Raw genomic sequence first — 19,062 nt, forward strand, 5'->3', positions numbered from 1 at the left:
AAACCACCTGGAGATGAAGACGGATTTTTTTCCCCCATTCGTTGTAATGTTTATGTTTATATTTTATTTTGTGTTTGTTTGAAGGAAAATAGATATGTTTATCCAAAAAAAATGGTTTCAATTTGGAGTCATTTTTTTGTAATAGTCATTCTAAATTGAAAACAACATGTTACATTATGGACATTTTGAAGCACAAGCACGAGCACGATCATGCAGGAAACCCATTTGTTCAGTAGGGGGCGCCCACACAACACTGATCAAATTACGACTAATAAAAACCTCAACACGTTGAGAAATTCAAACACCAATGTTTTTTTGGTGCCACAACGTTGTTTCAAAGCCAGGTAGATATTATTGGGTGATGTGTTCTCATACACATGTATTGGGTGCTTTGTGTCAAGCTGTGCATGCTGAAATAAACAAACTTTTTTTGCAACATTTAGCAACAAACCACATTTAAAACAAAAGCTATGTGAAATTTTTTTATGCTACTTTTCACCAGATTTACAGCAATATTAGTATTTGTAATATTGTGATTTTTTTTTCTTGTGAAAATATAATGTCAACGTTAGATCTAAATGTTACATTGAAATATAAATGTTAAATTGAAATATAAATGTTAAATATAAATATAAACGTTAAATTGAAATGCTAAATGTTTAATCAATATGTTAAATCGAAATCCAAATTTTAAATCTAATTGTTAATTCTAAATGTCACGGGTGAAACTAAATATTTAGCTAATATGCTAATTCACTGTTTATATTTAGCATTTGACAAGATTTAACATTCAACATTTAGATTTGTCATTTAACATTTAGATTTAACATTTAGATTCAGATTTAACATTTACATTTAGATTTAACATTTAATATTTCCTTTAATAATTAGATTTAGATTTAACTTTTACATTTTGATTCAACATTTATATTTATATTTAACATTTAGATTTAAATGTAACATTTTGATTTAACATTTATATTTATATTTAACATTTAGATTTAACTATAACATTTAGATTGAACACTGACATTACATTTTTTCAAGAGGAAAAAAAATCACAAATTTCACAAATATTGCTGTAAATCTGGTCAAAAGTAACATAAAAAAATCATATACATTTTGTAAACGTGGTTTGTTGCTAAATGTTGCAAAAAGTTGCTGTTCATTTTCGCATGCGCAACTTTACAATCAGCGGCATTATACATAAGAATATGAGTACAGATCCAAAACTGTCCTTTTGTCTGATCCAAATACTCTGACTGTTACTGAATACCCCACAGGGTACCAGTAAAGAAATGTTAATGTACCACTAAAGAAGTAAAGTTCAAAAGACCCTCTATGGGGGCGGTGTTTAGCTCAGTGGGTAGAGCGCCCGCCCCATGTACAGAGGCTATAGTTCCTCACCTGCAGCGGGTCCAGGTTCGATTCCCGGCCTGGGACCCTTTCCTGCGTGTCATTCCCTGCTCTCTCTGACCCCCTTTCCTGTCAAGCAACTGTCATATAAAGGCCACTAGAGCCAAAAAAAAATCCTTTAAAAAAAAAAAAAAAAAAAAAAAAAGACCCTCTATGGACATTATAGAAGCAAGAATCGTGACGTCGCCCGGTATGGCGCAGCCGGGGCCCCACCCTGGAGCCAGGCCTGGGACTGGGGCTCGAATGCGAGCGACTGGTGGTCGGGCCTTTGGCATCAAGGAAAGGCAATCTGGCGCGCTCTGGGGTGCCTGGTCGGTGCGCCTGGGGTCCGGCGGGGAAGCTTGCAGCATCCCCTTGGTGCCCTCGGTGACTATGGGCGTGATTGTCGTCCCTGGGGGCGCTGCTCTCGGTGCTGCTTCCGTTCCGGGTCTTTCTGGCCTGGGGTCCGGACCCTGCTGGCTCTGGGCCCACCGGCGGGCGCCCGCCGGCTGCCCGTTCTTCGCTGCTCTGGCCGTCTGCTGGGCGGGGGCCTTGGCTCCTCTGCTGGGGTCTCGGGCGGGGGGCTCTCTGGGCCCTTCCCCCCTTCGGGGGGTTGGGTGCTTGAGTGTGGGTGGGTGGGGGGGCTAGATGCTGGCGGGGGGCCTTGGGGTTGGGGGTTGGGGTCAGTGGGGGGATGCGCTGGGTGCTCGGCTGCTTGGGGCTTCCTCGGATGTGTGTGTGGGGGGCGGTGGCTGCCTCTCGGCCTGGGATCTTGGGGGCATCTGGGGGGTTGCTCGGCCACGGGGGGGTTGCCTGGGGCTCCCTGGCCTCCGCTCTTTCTGCTGGCCTGGCTGCATCTGCGGGCCCAGGGCAGTTCCTGGGCTTGCAGTAGCGGTTTTATTTTTGCACATATACTGGTATACGATGCACTGGCACGCCTTGGGATGTGGGATAAAACTCATACTGGGCTTAACCCTAGACATGTTAATCCCAAATACCTGCTTTAGGTACTACCATTCACTCATTCCCCCTGTTCACAGCCACCACCATTATAGCTAAGCTTCACACTTGTCACCATACTGGCTGGATCACACAACATAATAAGCACAATTTATTCTACAACCTCACATCTCACCCTCACTGCAAAACAGTCTATTCTTCCCCACCTTTTCTATTTCCTACCTTGAGTGTCTCCTCCCTGCTCCCTTTCCCCTCCCCTTCCCCCTCCCCCTCCACTTAGGTGTAACACTGCTCTCCCTTTTTATATCCTCCCTATAATAAAAGATTTCTTACCCTTCCTTAGGGAGGGCTGGTGATGGTCAAAAAAAAAAAAAAAAGAAAAGCTCCTTGGGGGCAGGGCTCCGGGGGTGGATGAGATTCGTCCTGAGTACCTTAAGTCTCTGGATGTTGTAGGACTGCCTTGGTTGACACGTCTCTGCAACATCGTGTGGCAGTTGGGGACAGTGTCTCTGGATTGGCAGACCAGGGTGGTGGTCCCTCTCTTTAAGAAGGGGGATCGGAGGGTGTGCGCCAACTACAGAGGGATCACACTCCTCAGCCTCCCCGGCAAGGTCTACTCCAGGGTGCTGGAGAGGAGGATCCGGCCGATAGTCGAACCTTGGATTCAGGAGGAACAATGCGGTTTTCGTCCCGGTCGCGGCACACTGGACCAGCTCTATACCCTTCATCGGGTGCTCGAGGGTTCGTGGGAGATCACCCAACCAGTCCACATGTGCTTTGTGGATCTGGAGAAGGCGTTGGACCGTGTCCCTCGTGGTGCCCTGTGGGGGGTGCTACAGGAGAATGGGGTCCGGGGCCCTTTGCTAAGGGCTGTCTGTTCCCTGTATGACCGCAGCAGGAGCCTGGTTCACATTGCCGGCAGTTAGTCAGACCTGTTTCCAGTGCATGTTGGTCTCCGCCAGGGCTGCCCTTTGTTACCGGTTCTGTTCATTACTTTTATGGACAGAATTTCTAGGTGCAGCCAGGGACCGGGGGGGGGTCCGATTTGGGAACCTCAGGATTTCATCTCTGCTGTTTGCAGATGATGTTGTTCTGTTGGCTTCCTCAAATCAGGACCTTCAGCGTGCACTGGGGCGGTTTGCAGCCGAGTGTGAAGTGGCCGGGATGAGGATCAGCACCTCCAAAACTGAGGCCATGGTTCTCCACCGGAAAAAGGTGGCTTCCCCTCTCTGGGTCGGTGGAGAGTCCTTGCCTCAAGTGGAGGATTTCAAGTATATCGGGGTCTTGTTCACAAGTGAGGGTCGGATGGAGCGTGAGATTGATAGACGGATCGGTGCGTCGTCAGCAGTGATGCTGTCGCTGTATCGGACTGTTGTGGTGAAGAGGGAGCTGAGCCGGGGGGCAAAGCTCCCAATTTACCGATCGATCTAAGTTCCTACCCTCACCTATGGTCATGAGATTTGGGTAATGACCGAAAGGACAAGATCGTGGATACAGGCAGCCGAAATGACTTCCCTTCGCAGGGTGGCTGGGCGCACCCTTCGAGATAGGGTGAGAAACTCAGTCACTTGGGAGGAGCTCGGAGTAGAGTCGCTGCTCATTCACGTCAAAAGGAGTCAGCTGAGGTGGCTCGGGCATCTGTTTCAGATGCCTCCTGGTCGCCTCCCTCGGGAGGTGTTTCAGGCATGTCCTATTGGGAAGAGGCCTCGTGGAAGGCCCAGGACACGCTGGAGGGACTATGTCTCTGAACTGGCCTGGTGTCGCCTCGGGGTCCCCCCAGAACAGCTGAAGGAGGTGAGTGTGGATCGGGAGGTCACTCTGGGCGTCTCTGCTGAGACTGCTGCCTCCGCGACCCGGCCCCGGATAAAAGCGGAAGAAGATGGATGGATGGATAAAGTAGCAAAGCAAGTGAAAGGGGATGGCCTTCAATTTACATTAATTTAACCGTTGCAAATTTGGTCTGTGCATTTTAATTATTTTTTAAAAAGTAGAGCTCTACAATCTGTCATCTTACGATGAATATATTTTACGGTTGAAATGTTAAATGTATTTACCACACTGTTTAAATGGAGGGAGATTTGTGTCTTCATTATTCAATCAAAAATAACAAAAATCTTTTCCATTCAAAATAAATAAATAAAAAATAAATACATTTTAAAAAACTTGAATTAAACAAAAGTTTACTTCAATCAAAAATAAATGTTTTCAATCAAATGAAAAAAAGTGTTTGAACACAAAAAAAATTGATCATCCAAAAATTCCGATTGAACACTTTTTTTCTTTAATTTGAAAATGTTCATTTTTGATTAAAGTAAACTTTTTAATGAAAATGTTTTTTCTTTTTGTTTTTAAATTATTATTATTATTATTATTATTATTATTATTGAATGTTAAAGACAAAGCTATCTCCGTATTAGGCTTCACGGGGTTCAATTTTGCTCACTTCCGTGTTTTGAAAGCTACTGGATCATTATCCGGTGACGTCACATAAACACCATCCAATCAGCTTTCAGAAGCGTGAAGCTCGTAAGTTTGAACAGACGCTGAGAAGCAGAAAAGCGACCGGTGTCTCTCATCAACAAATACCCATGATTTCTCTCACTTTTAAAGATTTGTAGCTTTCCTTTGAGCGTCTGAAGTGAAAAATACTGCGATAGTATTTAGCGTGAAAATGAATTCCCACGTTATCACCCCTGGACCGTACCGAGCCACAAAACTGGTGAGTAACCGCTTATTTTCGAGCTGATATAACTTGGTTTTGCTAACATTAGCTTTGTTTTGCTAACATTAGCTTTGCTTTGCTAATGTTTCGCTTCAACTGTCTGACAATGGTTTCACTGGTGTAAGACTTCTGTATATCTCGAGATATGTTTTCATTGTTTTTCTCTCGTTGATCACCAGTTAACCATGACACTAGTTGAACCAGAACATCTGTTGAACTATCACAAAAAAAATCTATGCTCTCAATTTAATACACAATGGAAAACAATATGTTAAATTTCAGGGATATGATTTCACTCATTACCTCGTTTTGTGTTTTGTCAACAATAAAATCAATCATTACTACATGGGTCTAAATTTCCATTTTAGTCAAAGTCACTGCCTGAAACTCAACTAATGTGAGTTTTATAAGTAGTTTAATTTTGATCATTTTATTCATAAATACCACTATTTCCTTCTCTTTTACCATTGTGGACCATTGATTAAAGCCTTTAATCCCTGAAATGAACCCCAACTACATGAACTTCACCCATATTCAAGAAAACCTTTTTAATGTTTTAAACATGCAGGGGGAAAAAAAAGTTTGATTTTGTGACTACTTTCTTAAACTATTAAGATTAAAAAAAAAAAAAAGTCTAAGCCTAAAATTACAAACTAATATTGTCCGAAATAGCTTTAATTTCATTTAATAATTTTACGCTACTCGTGTCAAAATTTTGATTGTAACACCAATCGAACCCAAAAAAAGGAAAAAGAAAAAAGTGTAACTAAATGGAAAATATTTTACTACTACTTATTTTAATTATATATATATATATATATATATATATATATATATATATATATATATATATATATATATATATATTATACATTCATTCATTCATTCATTCATAATGGAGTCTATTTATATATGAATACACATTATTATTATTATTATTATTATTATTATTTTAAATAATTAAAACTATGACCAAGCTATACATATTAGGAATGTAAGGATATATCCTAAATTGGCCAAAAATTGCATTGATTGTTCACATTATAGTTTTCAAATAGTTAGTCTAAGACTTTGTTAATGTTTAATGTTCCATCCTCTGCTCCTCCATCACCATCTGGTACGCTGCAGCTATGGCCAAGGACAAGGCCAGACTGCAGCGTATCATCCACTCTGCAGAGAAGGTCATCGGCTGCAATCTGCCCTCCCTCCAGGACCTGTACGCCTCCAGGATTTTGAGGCATGCAGGAAAGATTGTGGCTGACCCCTCCCACCCTGGTCATAAACTGTTTCAATCTCTCCCTTCTGGAAGGAGGTTTCGGTCCATCAGGACCAGAACCTCCAGACACAAAAACAGCTTCTTTCCCTCTGCCACCATCCGCATGAACACACCCCAAGTCACCCACTGAACCCGATCACCACCTCCATGATGACATTATCTGCTGCACTGTATATATATATATATATATATTTATCCTATTTATCCTTTATTCTCTATCTATCCTTTATTTATCCCTCATCCTTTATATTTATCATTATTATTATTATCTTTGTTGTTTGTTTTGTGCACCAACTACCAAGACAAATTCCATGTACTGTCCTTAAAACTGTACATGGCCATTAAAAACATTTCTGATTCTGATTCTGAAGTTAGGAAATCAAAAAAAAATTAAAAAAATTTGAAAGTTTATACTTCTCTACCTACTTCTTTTCAGTTTATGTTAATTTATTTTTTATATTTTAAACTGTTTTTAAGTTGTCATTTACATGATCGAAATAAATAAAATCAAATTTACCCCACAACATCCGAACCGAACATACACAAACTATTGTTACATTTTTATTTTGTATATTTTAAAAAAACATACATTTTTGTTCAACTTCATGGTGACATTTAGGGCTGGGCAATATGGACCAAAACTCATATCTCAATATTTTTTCTTTAAATGCCGATATACGATATAAATCCCCATATTTAACTTTGGGTTAAATTTGCTATTGAAAAATACCACACAGACATTTATTAACAAATGGCTGCATAATATAATATGTCCCACTTTTGGCTTTTTCTCCTCTAAGGGACAGCACGTGTGAGTGAGTTCTGTAGTGTGGCTTGTTTAGATGAAGGTCTGGGTTAGAACGTACTCAGTGATCCTTTAACTGTGCTTTACATGTTCTGAGAAGTAGTGAAAGAAATGACTCCTAAAAAGCATATTTTCATTAAAAAAAAGATATAAAATATATATCTCAAATATAGAATAATATTAAAGGACACTGTTTGAGTGTACTCTATGCTTAATATTGAATACTTGTATGATGTGATTTGTTCTGTGATTGTATAAATCAAAACAAGTTTAAAAAAAAAAATAGATATATCTTGATATCGGCGATATTGTCATTTTCTATAACGCCAAAATAGAAAACTCAATATATATTGAATCACGATATATTGCCCAGCCCTAAAAACGCGTACATCTATCTAGTATAAATGTATGTGTGTTTGAAAAGAGGTAGGAAAAATGAAGCTTCTGTCGACTCTTATCAAGTTAAAGCCGTGTTGTTGTTGTTGCTCTTTCAGTGGAACGAGGTGACTCGTCTGTTTCGTGCGGGCATGCCACTAAAGAAGCACCGCCACAACTTCAGACACCACTCCTCCTGCTTCACGGCGTCTGCAGCCGTGGATTGGCTTCACCAACTGCTCCGTGACAACAACAACTTCGGCCCCGACGTCACGCGGCAGCAGACGGTTCAGCTCCTGAAGAAGTTTTTAAAGAACCATGTGATCGAAGACGTGAAGGGTCGTTTTGGGTCGGAGGATCTGGAAGACAACACCACCATCTACAGGTCTGGGAATTTTTTATTTTTTTTAAATCTTGATGATATTTGTGAAAAATGCTAACATGTTCTTGATTTTATCAAGCATATTTTGCAGTAATAATCTAATGTTTTGGTGTTTTTCATAGATTCCCGACCAACTCTCCTCTCAAGCCAATTCCTTGCTCAGAAAAAGCCTCAAGTTCAATTAAGAAAAGGTCTTCACTGAGAGACAGAGATGGTTTCTTTAAGTTCAGAAGCATCAAGAGACAAGAAAAGGAGACACAGGTGAGATATTTATTCAATCAAATGTTTTTCTTCCCACTGTTAATTAGAGCTGTCCCAAATCAATCTGTTTTAAACAATTATTCGACCAATTTTTAATTTCTTTTAGATTCATCTAATGATTGTGTTTTTCGATTATTTAAAATCACTTGATCAATGCTACTATTCTTACAACAAGGATCTCAAACCATCTCTTGTTAATATTTCAACATTTATTGAATATTTCTCTATTTAAACACTGCTTTGCAGGTCATTGCACAAGAAAAGTGCTGTATATATTTAAAAATATCCACCTGGGGTGTTGCAAAGTCTCTGGTTTTTCTTTTGAAATAAATCTTCAACACAGCCTTGTTTTACTGTAAAGAGGAAAAAAAGCACATGAATATTTACAGCAGCAAATCAGTTTGAGCAAAATTCAGTCCACACCATGCATATATTTATTTTTTTAATATACTACAGCCATGTCAGAGGCTCAACCTCCAAAATAATGAAATTAGCATAATATTATTAAATGTGATTATTAGTAATGTCAATACTTTTTTTTCCAATGCAGGAAAACGTAGATCCTGCTTTTCCGTTGCAACGAGAGGAAAATCATCCACCTGAGGAGCAGCAGACACCAAGACGGGAGCTGACGGAGGACGATGAGCGCGACATCTGGAGAGACATCACCCTCACCCAGTACAAACACACACATTCACATTAAACACATTTTTATTACATGCACGTGCCTCTCAGTAGGTAGGAGTAGGAAACATTTTCAAATATAACTAACAAATTGTTGCTTGGCGTTGCAGCCTGCAGAGGATTCTGGGAGTTTCGTCTCTGGGAGACGTTTTAGATCAGCGTTGTGTGAACCCACAAAACATCATTCACAATATGACCAAAGTCAACAAACAGGGGATCGTCACGTTGGAAGACAAGACCAGTCGGTTCCTTTATTATATACACCATCAACAGCAAAAATCCTAACTAATGCATTCAATCTAACCTGTCAATGGTTTCTTTAGATGACCTTCCTCATTGGGTTCTGTCTGCCATGAAGAGCTTGGCCAGCTGTGAGTCCCAACAATGTTGTACTAACTCTCCCATGAAGTTTTTTGTGCTTATAAATTGATAAAATAGAACAGGGGTTCTTAAACTTTGGGGTCGCGAGACACGGGGAGGGGGTGGCCAGATGTCTTCAAGAAACTAGGTATATTTTCTGAACAATTTGAGCCCATTTTTGCTTATTTTTACCTTTTTTTCTGCAACGACACTAAATTTGTCATATTTTAACCTATTTTCATCACTTTTTCTTGCCATATTTTTGCTCCTTTAATGCGTTTTTGCTACATTATTCCCATTTCTGCCACTTCTCCATCAAATTTCAATGCCTTTTCTGCACATTTTTTTTGCACTTATGAATCCTTTCTACCACTTTTTCCAATTTCTGTGTTTTTTAAAAAATCTAATTTCACCACCTTTTACACCATTTTTGGTCACTTTTAACCCATTTTATTTCTTATTAAAAGAGTTATTTCCATCTTTAAGATGACTATATATTATGGCGCAAATAATAATAAATTTCCTGGATAACATTGAATATTATTCAGGTAAATAAAAAAAATGTGGTTATCACTGATTCATTGAACAATTTTTTGAAATTTAGCTACTGTATAAGACACAAACTAAATCTGCAATGTTTTGGAATCATATCATGCGTTCCCATGTGTGAATAGCAGGGTAGATAACAAACATAACCCTCCCGGCTTCGGGAAGTCATCTGAGGCATAGGGAAAGATGGAGAAACAAATTAAATGGAAAATTTTAAACTGACGCAGAAATAGGGGGTCCCTAAATGATCTGTTTGTGTTGTCTTTGGAGGTGTGGTGATTTTCTCATATTGAGCCTCGTTTTGTCTTTAATTGTAAAATATTTGGCTAACTTTGGTGTTTATTTCCAGGGCCGAAGTACGACAGCGCACAGCCGTCCTATCCCGGCTTTGAAAGAGACGTGTTCAAAACGGTGTCCGATTATTTTTACAGCCTTCCACAACCCTTACTCACATTTGAGTTGTACGAGCTGTTCATCAACGTCTTAGGTGAGTTTACAGTCTCCTGTGTCTTTAAGAGGGTCTACCTTGACACACGGTCTGACTTCTTTTGGAGCTCATTGTATTCATCGTGGTCAGAGTCTCAGGTTAATCCATCTTTATTACTGTAAGTAAACGCACTCAAAATCACCTGATGAAGGAAATCTTGTTGTCGTTAACCCTCCTATTATTACTAACACATTTTACCTTTGGGGTCACTCTGACCCCAGGGATATTTGCATCCAGAAAAGGCAAGGTTTTGTGTCAGGCACTTTATTTAATTGTTGAATACATAAACAGCCCCTTGATAATGAAACCTTGACCTGTTCTCTAGCGCCACCATCAGGACAAACTTTTACATTAGAATTAATTTACCTTGAATATTTTCATCCAAATCTTCTCAAATTTCCTGACAACATTAATGACCACAAGAGTATGAACCCTATCAGATCAAACTTTCAGTTTTACAGTTAGTGTATCTTGAAAATCTTTCATCCAATTTTTTTCTAATTTGGGGTGCACATTCATGGCTCTCACAGAATTAACCATACTGACTGATGTTGGTGACCACTCCCCCTTTCCTTTCATAAACATATATATTTACTTATTTTTATCTCCTTCTTTCTAAAATATTTCGGGTTATTCACTATGAAGTCCTTCGTCTCAGACACATTCTCCTTGACATAACTTTCACTGTGAGAGAGTTGTTTCAAAACCTCATTGACAGTAAACCTTTTCCAACATTTTTAAGAGAAAGAGAGAAAGTGAAGATTGCAAGACACACAGAGCACAATGAGAAATGATTTTGATAAAGGCTGCCATGCAAGTTTTGATATGTTTGCTTCTCCCTTAGTTTGCATGAGCGACCACTGTCATTGTGGGATTACCCCGCCCTCCACAGCGAGGGAAATATCAGTTTTAGTTTGGCAGGTTTAAGTAGTAGGTCACACACACACACATTCATGTCCATTGTGTGGGTAAGTTCTCATGAGAATATTATACCCCAACCTATGTAATGTATCAAATCTGCACCTGCAGGTGTAGGGATGTAAGACTACACATGGGTCACACACAAGTGTTACACAGCTAAAACAGCTTGGGGTCAATTTGACCCCAGAACAACACCAATGCCAATATGCCTTCAGTGCATTGAAAAAATATCATCGTGATAATTTTATACTTAATCAATTGTAGCCATCAAATTAGGAAAAGTCATGAAATAGGAAGAAAAAATAGTCAACTATTGTTTGGGGTCAAATTGACCCTAAGGATAATAGGAGGGTTAAGATGTCATTAAGCATCATGATGTTCAAACGAGCAAATGAATCTCTCTTAAAGACATTCTGTCTTCGTTGTAAACTCTAACCTTGCCTGTTTGTCTGGATGCTAACTGATGTATCTTGTATTGGTCCGTATGTGTAGCCTGAAGCTAACCAAACTCTCTCCCTTTCCCTCACTCTCTGCTTGCACTGACGCTCTGCTTGCACCGCCTGCCTCCCCCACCCCCGCGTCCTGTCTGCATCTGCTTTTAGTGTTTTGCGGTTACGCAGCAGTACCCGCCGCTCATCAACTCGGGAAGCGCAAGAAGGTTGACCTCCCGTCTAACCCCCCTCCAGCCAAGTCGTCCTTTCGCTCCACAGAGTGTCTCCTGCTGTCCTTGCTCAGGCACGGGGCGTGCGAGGAGGCAGAATCGCCGATGAGCGAGGTGATTGGAGGAAAGCTCCAGTCGCGGCGGTTGGCGGCGCTGGATGGAGATCGGTTAGGAGGGAGCTGCATCAGCATCGCCACAGCGTTTTCTAACGGGCCTCAAACCAGAAGCTGCTCTATGGAGACTGTCCTCGATGACTCAGCCCCGCTAACACGACAACAGCTCTTTCTGTCCAATGACAGCCTGGCATCTTGTAGCCATAGCAACAGGACCCACGGGGGGCCGCACTGTGATTTTAACTCCACATCTGGGTCCAAACCAATCACATTGTCGTCTTGCGATCCAGCTGCCACGGCGAGAAATAGACTGTCTGTGAGGCCACGCCCCCTCAGGCCACGCAGCATCGGCAGCTGTCTGGATATCGTGGTGGAGGCCGAGGACGAAGATGCCAAAGAGCCAACGAAGCGAGTCCGAGCCAACAGTTTTCTCACCCTTAACACAGCAGGAGTCCTGGTTCCCTTGAACTCCTCGTTGTCCTCCCACTCTGCGTTCTCTCGTTCCTCTTCCTGTTTATCCACCATCACCAAAGTACAAGAGTCAGATCGGGCCGGCGGCAGCAGGCCCCGCCCAGCTTCCAGCACGGCTAATCTTTGGACGCTACCACCGCCAGCTGTCGTTCGTCGCTGCCTCAGCTCTGTGGACGTGTCCAAGCTGTCTCGACCTGTTTCTATGTTCAAAGCTCCCGTCCAAACCAAACCTGACCACAGTAAGACCCTCGTCTATTCTACTGTCTACGTGCATGCTGGTGTGTGTGTTCACTTCTAATCGAACTAACGCCGTCTAACGTTCGACTGACCTCTCTGATCATTTATTCATTATAACAATCATTCCTTTGATTTGTTTTTATTTCCTCCATGTAGTTTGACGAGATTTACCAAGAACTGAAACCTAATATGGGATTGGCTTTTTAGTAAATAGATTACCATTAGAGCTGAGTAAAAATAATGTTTAAATCGATCTTGAATCAATTCCATTGATATTTTCCGAAATTGATTCATAGATGCTGAAATCAATAATTTTTTTACTCTAATCCCAATAGTCTCATGCTATAGTCTGGCTTTAGCAAAGTCGAGTACTGTGCCTGCTCAACAGGCGAGTGCATTCAATTCAGTGTAAACATGGCAGACAAAGCTCCATTGGGTAAGACGCGTCAACTTAAGTTCTAAATCACATTTTTGATTAGATTAATCTCAGATTATTTCATATGTTCCCCTCTCTTTTTTTATTGATTTTTTTCTTAGAATATTGCCTAAAGACCTACATTTTTTCAAAATTTGACAAATTTCTATTATTTGACATGGTAGTAAACAGAAACTTGAAATCTGTGAATTCACTGTGCTGCTTCTCACAAAGAAAAACCCTTACAACTCATCTTACAACCCAGCTGCAGCTGATGAATTTTATCATCCGTTCAATCACCCATTCATCTGATAGAGTAGATTTGATGTAATTGTGATGGATACATGTTATTTGTGGAGGGTAATTTGAATGTGGGCGTTTCCAGGTGTTCTCCAGCCTCATCGTGAGCGCATTGCTATTGAGGCGCTGCAGCTGTGCACCCTCCTCCTCCCCCCAGCGTCACGCAGGAAGTTACAGCTTCTCATGAGGATGCTGTCCCGCATCAGCCAGAACGTGGACATGCCCCGCCTCCATCCCGCCATCGGTACCAGAACTCTGGTGAGTGATATGGAATTACAAGATTCTCTCCTGGTCAGTTCTGGTACGACTGCCCTAACTAGGCCAGATACCATTGTACACTAATAGCATTCATCTGCCTGAGAAGACTCTGCTCTGTTTTAACTACCGCTATCAGCAACATACATAACCCTAAGAGCACAAAACAGCATCAGATTCACTGAGGCACACACGCTGAAGGCAGCTTAACCTCTGAGATCTGAGTCAGTTTCTCCCAAAAACCCTTTTACATAATTTGTGTTCCACTGAAATTCCAGCCACTGAAAATGTTCTGCCAAAAATGCATTTTTGGTTTTTGCCCAACGCTTTTCTCACCGAAATAACCAGACCGAAACAGGATGTTGTAAAGACGCGAGCAAACTCCAAGAACATGCTTGGTAAATCAGTGTTGGGAACATTACTTTAAAAAAGTCATTAGTTATAGTTCCCCACTAATTGTTCCAAAAAGTAACTGAGTTAGTAATTGAATTACTCTATAATAAAAGTAACTCATTACCAAGGAAAGTAACTGTTTGCATTACTCTTAAAAAAAAAAAAAAAGTTGCTATATGTCAAAGAATTCAGATTTTTTTTAGATACATGTGTCGTGAGGCGCTTCATTAAATTTGAGTTGCTTTCAACGGATGTCGACAAAGTCTTCACTCCTGGATATAATGTACACTTTACATGTACATTCTTGCCTTTGACCGCAATTAATTAGTGTTTGTATCGCCACCTTAAAAATGCCAACTTTACACCAGACTGCTCCACGCTCGCCATCTCTGCTGCTTCATCAAATCTGTAGTGGTTTTGTGTGTGGCGCGTGTGCTCTGTAAAAACACTGGCTCTGATTTATATTTCGGTGCATCTCTAGTCATGATAAACCCTGTGTCCGCATCTGACCAGCAACCCTAAAGCTTGACTCCGTCTAATTTATCCAAAAGCGCCACAACAGTGAGAAGCAAACAAACGGCTGGGATACTTTAACAGGTTCCTGGAGTTCTTTGGCTTTCGTCTTGACCCTCCTCCTCCCTGTTTTCAGATGGTTCACACGTTTTCAGGCTGCATCCTGGGTAGTGCAGAGGAGGGCGATCTGGACGAGCTGTTAGCTACCAGACTGGTGTCCTTTCTGTTGGACCATCAGCAGAGCATCCTCGCAGTTCCTCAGTACCTGCTGAGTGCCATCAACGACCACGTCCAGTATCTGCGCTCGGTGCAGGTACGCATTGATGGAAGCGGATTAGGGCCAACTTTGATGGAGAGAATAATTTTGGGCAAATCGAGAATAAAGTCGAAATGTAATGTTGATTACAGTGGAAGGTCTGCTAATGAAGTCAAATCTACGGAAGCTGATGAGGGCCAGTTCCCCATATGACAGACGGCAGATCATGGCGTCTACAAAATGCTTTGTATCGATGAATGCTTTAAACTATACTTCAAAGTTGGGTTTAATAATACAGAGATCCTTTATGATAGTTCCTGCAAGATTCATTTTGTCTTCTTTTTGAATAGAATGTTAAGTTAAGGTTACATTTATTCAGACAAGGTTATTCAGGAAATTTCTTAGTCAGAGGAGTTCTGCTGATTGCCCTTGATGGTTCCTTTACCTGAATAAACTATTAAACTGAAGTCAAGTGAAACTTCAAAGGAAGCATCAAAGGCAATCAGCAGAACTCCTCTGACAAAGACTGGCAGTTGACAGTCGAAACATGTCAGGAGATAAGAATTTCCTGAAAAGCCTCGTCTGAATAAAAAGAGATTGCTGAAAACTTAATCTGTTCAGAAGGAAAAACCAGTCAAATTTGTTAGAGGTGGAGCATTCAGTCTGTCTGTGGCTATTGAGGAGCTATGGAAACAGATTAGGGCCAGTTTTGAGGCAGACTTATATCGTCTCTGGTTAATTGGCTCGAGTCAGCTTTCGTAGATTCGACTTTAAATGCAAACCTTCGACTTTTATCACAATACTGTATTTTGAGTTTTTTTTTTTTAATTTCAACTTTAATCTCAACATTTCAGTTTTATTCGTGATTTTCGCCATCAAAATGGGCCCTATAATGCACTTTTTTTACGCATTGAAGACCACTTGCCAATGGTTTCATTCCTCTGCCTCTGCTTCAAACACTGATCTACCGTCCGTCTCCTCATCCCAGGTTCCAGTTGACTCGGTTCCTAGTGACGCGGGCGATGATCCCGTCTGCGTTCCCATGCCGATTTATGCATTCTGTCGTCAAATCAGCGGCGCCGAGTTTGAACAGCAAAAGATGGAGTCTTCTCAGAAAGCCATGGAGGAGCTGCTGGAGATTCTGCTGACTGACCAAAATATGAGTGAGAAGGAGCGAAACAAGAAACTGAAGCAGGTAAGTAAATAATATAAATGACAGTATTTAATACAAACAAAGGACGACTGAAGCTTTCAGCTTGTTTCCTTTCACAAAATTACATTTTGTAGAATAAAACATCTTTCTCACATCAGAAATGTACCATTGATGGCAACTTTCCGCTAGGGGTGGACTGGCCATCTGGCATACCGGGCATCGTCCAAGTGGGCCGGTCCGCTACATTTCTATATAAATACGAGCGAGTGGAGGCAGACATGGTAACAGGTGGCCAAAAATGGTCAAAAAGTGGCAAGAAAAGAATGAAAAGTGACTAAAATCGGCCAAAAGTAGTCAAAAGTGGCCAACAAAAGGGCAAATAAAGAGGAACCAGGTAGAATGTAATGGCAAAGGGTAGCTTAAATGGGCAAAATGTGGTAAACAATAGTGTAAAAATGTGGAACAAAAAGAGGTAAAATGTAAGGGAAGAAGGAAGCAGTGATATTTATTTGGCAAAAGTTAACTCATTTGGATGAAAAGTGGCCCAAAAAAAAAATCAAAGAAAGGACAAAAATTATCAAAGTATCAAAAAGAACTTATAAAAAGTGACAAAAAAATAGTTTTCTGCACAGATATGAGATTTTTAACAAAAGATCAAAAGTCTTCAGTGCTGGAAAAATGTTTCAAGCAAATTTTGATTCATGAAGGTTAAAGAAACGTGACAGAGTACATCGAGAGAACTGAAAAACTTCTAAAGAAATCAGATGGGGCTCGGAAAACTTTTTGCAATTAATGCTTGTTTCTGTGAATGTACGGCAAGAACATCAAGGACAGGGATTGGTCATTTCTACCCTCAATGGCCACAGTTCTGCCTGTTTTTTAGAAGACCTGCTAGTGAGGTGCACATAGCACTCAGGTGTTGTTTCACTATAAAGACTTCAAAGCAGCCCTCCAGGACCGGAATTTTCCACTTCGATCTAGGATTAAGTACAGACCTTTTGTTTCTCTTCTCACTTGAAATTGTCTCGTCTTCAGTTTCAGAAACAATACCCGGATATCTACAGACGCAGATTTCCCTCCTCGGAGCGCAAACCAAAGATCAAACCTCCGCTCATCAGCTTGAAGAAGACCAAAGCTTTCAGCCTCAGAAACTGAAACGTGTTCAGGAAACTGTGAACTCATTATGGATTTTCTCGTGGTCTTATTTTTTCTTGTGCGACTGTAGACACACTCAGGACTCGTTTGTGTTCAGCTTCTCACACTCGCGTTTGGACAAAGTTTCTCTCTTGTCCAACTTCTTCATCCATGACTCGTCTTTCTGATACGAGCTAACGTAAACTTGACGGAGCATTTGGGAGAAATATGCAACTCTTATTGGAAAAACATATTGATTTGATTATATAACTTATAGCTAAAATTGGGAGAAGTGCAAATTATCTTTAAAGGGATTTTTGTATTGTTTAACATATTTGAGTCAGTTTTATTATTTTTTAGAAGCTCATTTTAGATTGAGATGCTCGTGTTCAGTAGTTTGTTTTGTCTCTTCTGCTCTTTGTGTTTGTGTGAGTGGTTTTAAAAGTTGTTTTTGAGTTTTAAACAGAGCTAGTGTGTCTGATTGTTAGTAGTCAGCCATGTCCGTTATTACATTGGTTATTTATACATATTTAATGCTTCTTATTGACATCTGTTTGATCTGCCTACCTTTCTGGGCTTAATGTTGTGCTACAGATGTTTTAAGAATTACGTGACACATGTTCTTGGTTTCAGCCTGATAAAGAATACGCTACAGATTATTTTTTTCTGATGGCGTAAACCTCACATTCAGTTATGTTTGTATGTTGTGTGTTACCCATATTCATCCTTTTTTTATGCAAAGTATTGGAAAATAAACCGGTTCTACTTTGTGTAAATTCTTTAATATGATGTGTGCTTTTTTTAAGTGCTTGTTGCTGGCCTCCAGCGTGAGACTCTTCTAATGTTTACTAGTTCTTTAATTGGATTTTAGGTTGTTGTGTGGACCAGCCAAATACGGACCAGTTCGATCACATGTGGGCCGCAGGTTTTACGCAGGAAAACGAACAATTTCAACATTAATGTGGCCAAGTTTGCTTTTCCAGTTATAAACTCAACAAAGTTTGGAAGGCGTCAATATGTAAGCAATAAGTTTTAGGTGCTTAAATTCACTTTGATTGATTTAGTTTTTTGACTAAATTTTATTTAATTTGGGGAAATTTTTTGGAATAATTAGAGAAAAATTGTTGGATTTGAGTTCTTTGAACAAGAAAACTAAACTAAACTAAATTTGTCTTTCACAAAGTTCAATGAATTTGAAGCCCAACATGATACACAAAATAGCTTCAAAAACATACAAAACGACAGCAAACAATGAAAACAGACACAAAATAGCCTAAACATAAAAATTTACTCCAAAGACACACAAATGCCTACAAAAAAAAACACAAAAAATGCAGAATTTGACAAAGAATTCAGAAAAAAATCCTATAATGAAAGAAAAATACACAAAATGACTAAAGACTCAAAAACACAACAAAGACCAAACCATTTGTTGTTTCCTCAATATGTATTAAATTTGTAGAGGGTTTCTTACTAAGAATTTTATATTAAGCGCTTTGAGATGATTTTGTTCTATTCTGCACAATATAAATAAAGTTGAATTGAACTGTCAAATGATCTACTTTTCTATAGCAAAACAATATTGATACATGAACCATAGACAAATAGTTTAAAAATGTATTGATCAAACAAGTTACAATTTACACAAACTACACTATAGAGTACGAAGCTAAGTATGAGGCTCAAGTACATGAAATAAAAGCAGAAAGCTTAATAAAAGGAATAATAAGAAATCAAATCAACATTGCTCAGATTGCCCATCTTTTTAAATGTTCAATTCAACTTTATTTATATCGTGCAAATTACAACAAAGTCATCTCAAAGCGCTTACCAAAATATAGAGTCCATCGTAAGAAAGAAACAATCCAACAAGATCCACATTAAAGGTACAGTCTGCAACTCTTATAAAACCGAGCAAAGAGAACCAATTGGAGCCAGGATTGTGTTTGATGGGCTGTCTGACAGCTGTTGCTCACAGGCCCCG

The 19,062-nt window shown here is 40.1% G+C and overlaps 1 protein-coding gene across 1 annotated transcript; it reads left to right on the plus strand.

The window, feature by feature from the left end:
• The first annotated feature begins 4,876 nt into the window (after positions 1 to 4,876).
• On the plus strand, positions 4,877 to 17,862 carry depdc1a (DEP domain containing 1a). The gene is made up of 12 exons (XM_028445107.1): positions 4,877 to 5,074; positions 7,653 to 7,918; positions 8,038 to 8,176; positions 8,727 to 8,854; positions 8,971 to 9,101; positions 9,184 to 9,231; positions 10,119 to 10,256; positions 11,780 to 12,661; positions 13,460 to 13,632; positions 14,672 to 14,848; positions 15,780 to 15,986; positions 16,980 to 17,862. Exons 1-12 carry the CDS (start codon positions 5,027 to 5,029, stop codon positions 17,097 to 17,099), a joined length of 2,457 nt encoding a protein of 818 aa, XP_028300908.1. The 5' UTR covers positions 4,877 to 5,026; the 3' UTR covers positions 17,100 to 17,862.
• The last annotated feature ends 1,200 nt before the right edge of the window (positions 17,863 to 19,062 follow it).

The sequence above is a fragment of the Gouania willdenowi genome, chromosome 4 (assembly GCF_900634775.1).
Source record: "Gouania willdenowi chromosome 4, fGouWil2.1, whole genome shotgun sequence".
NCBI classification, from domain to species: Eukaryota; Metazoa; Chordata; class Actinopteri; order Blenniiformes; family Gobiesocidae; genus Gouania; species Gouania willdenowi.

Excerpts from the sequence above, each read along its gene's own strand:
- depdc1a (XM_028445107.1), top strand. The coding sequence starts at position 5,027 with ATGAATTCCCACGTTATCACCCCTGGACCGTACCGAGCCACAAAACTG. Across the intron at positions 8,177-8,726 it reads GACAAGAAAAGGAGACACAG|GAAAACGTAGATCCTGCTTT; the intron begins GTGAGATATTTA and ends TTTCCAATGCAG. Across the intron at positions 9,102-9,183 it reads CACGTTGGAAGACAAGACCA|ATGACCTTCCTCATTGGGTT; the intron begins GTCGGTTCCTTT and ends TGGTTTCTTTAG.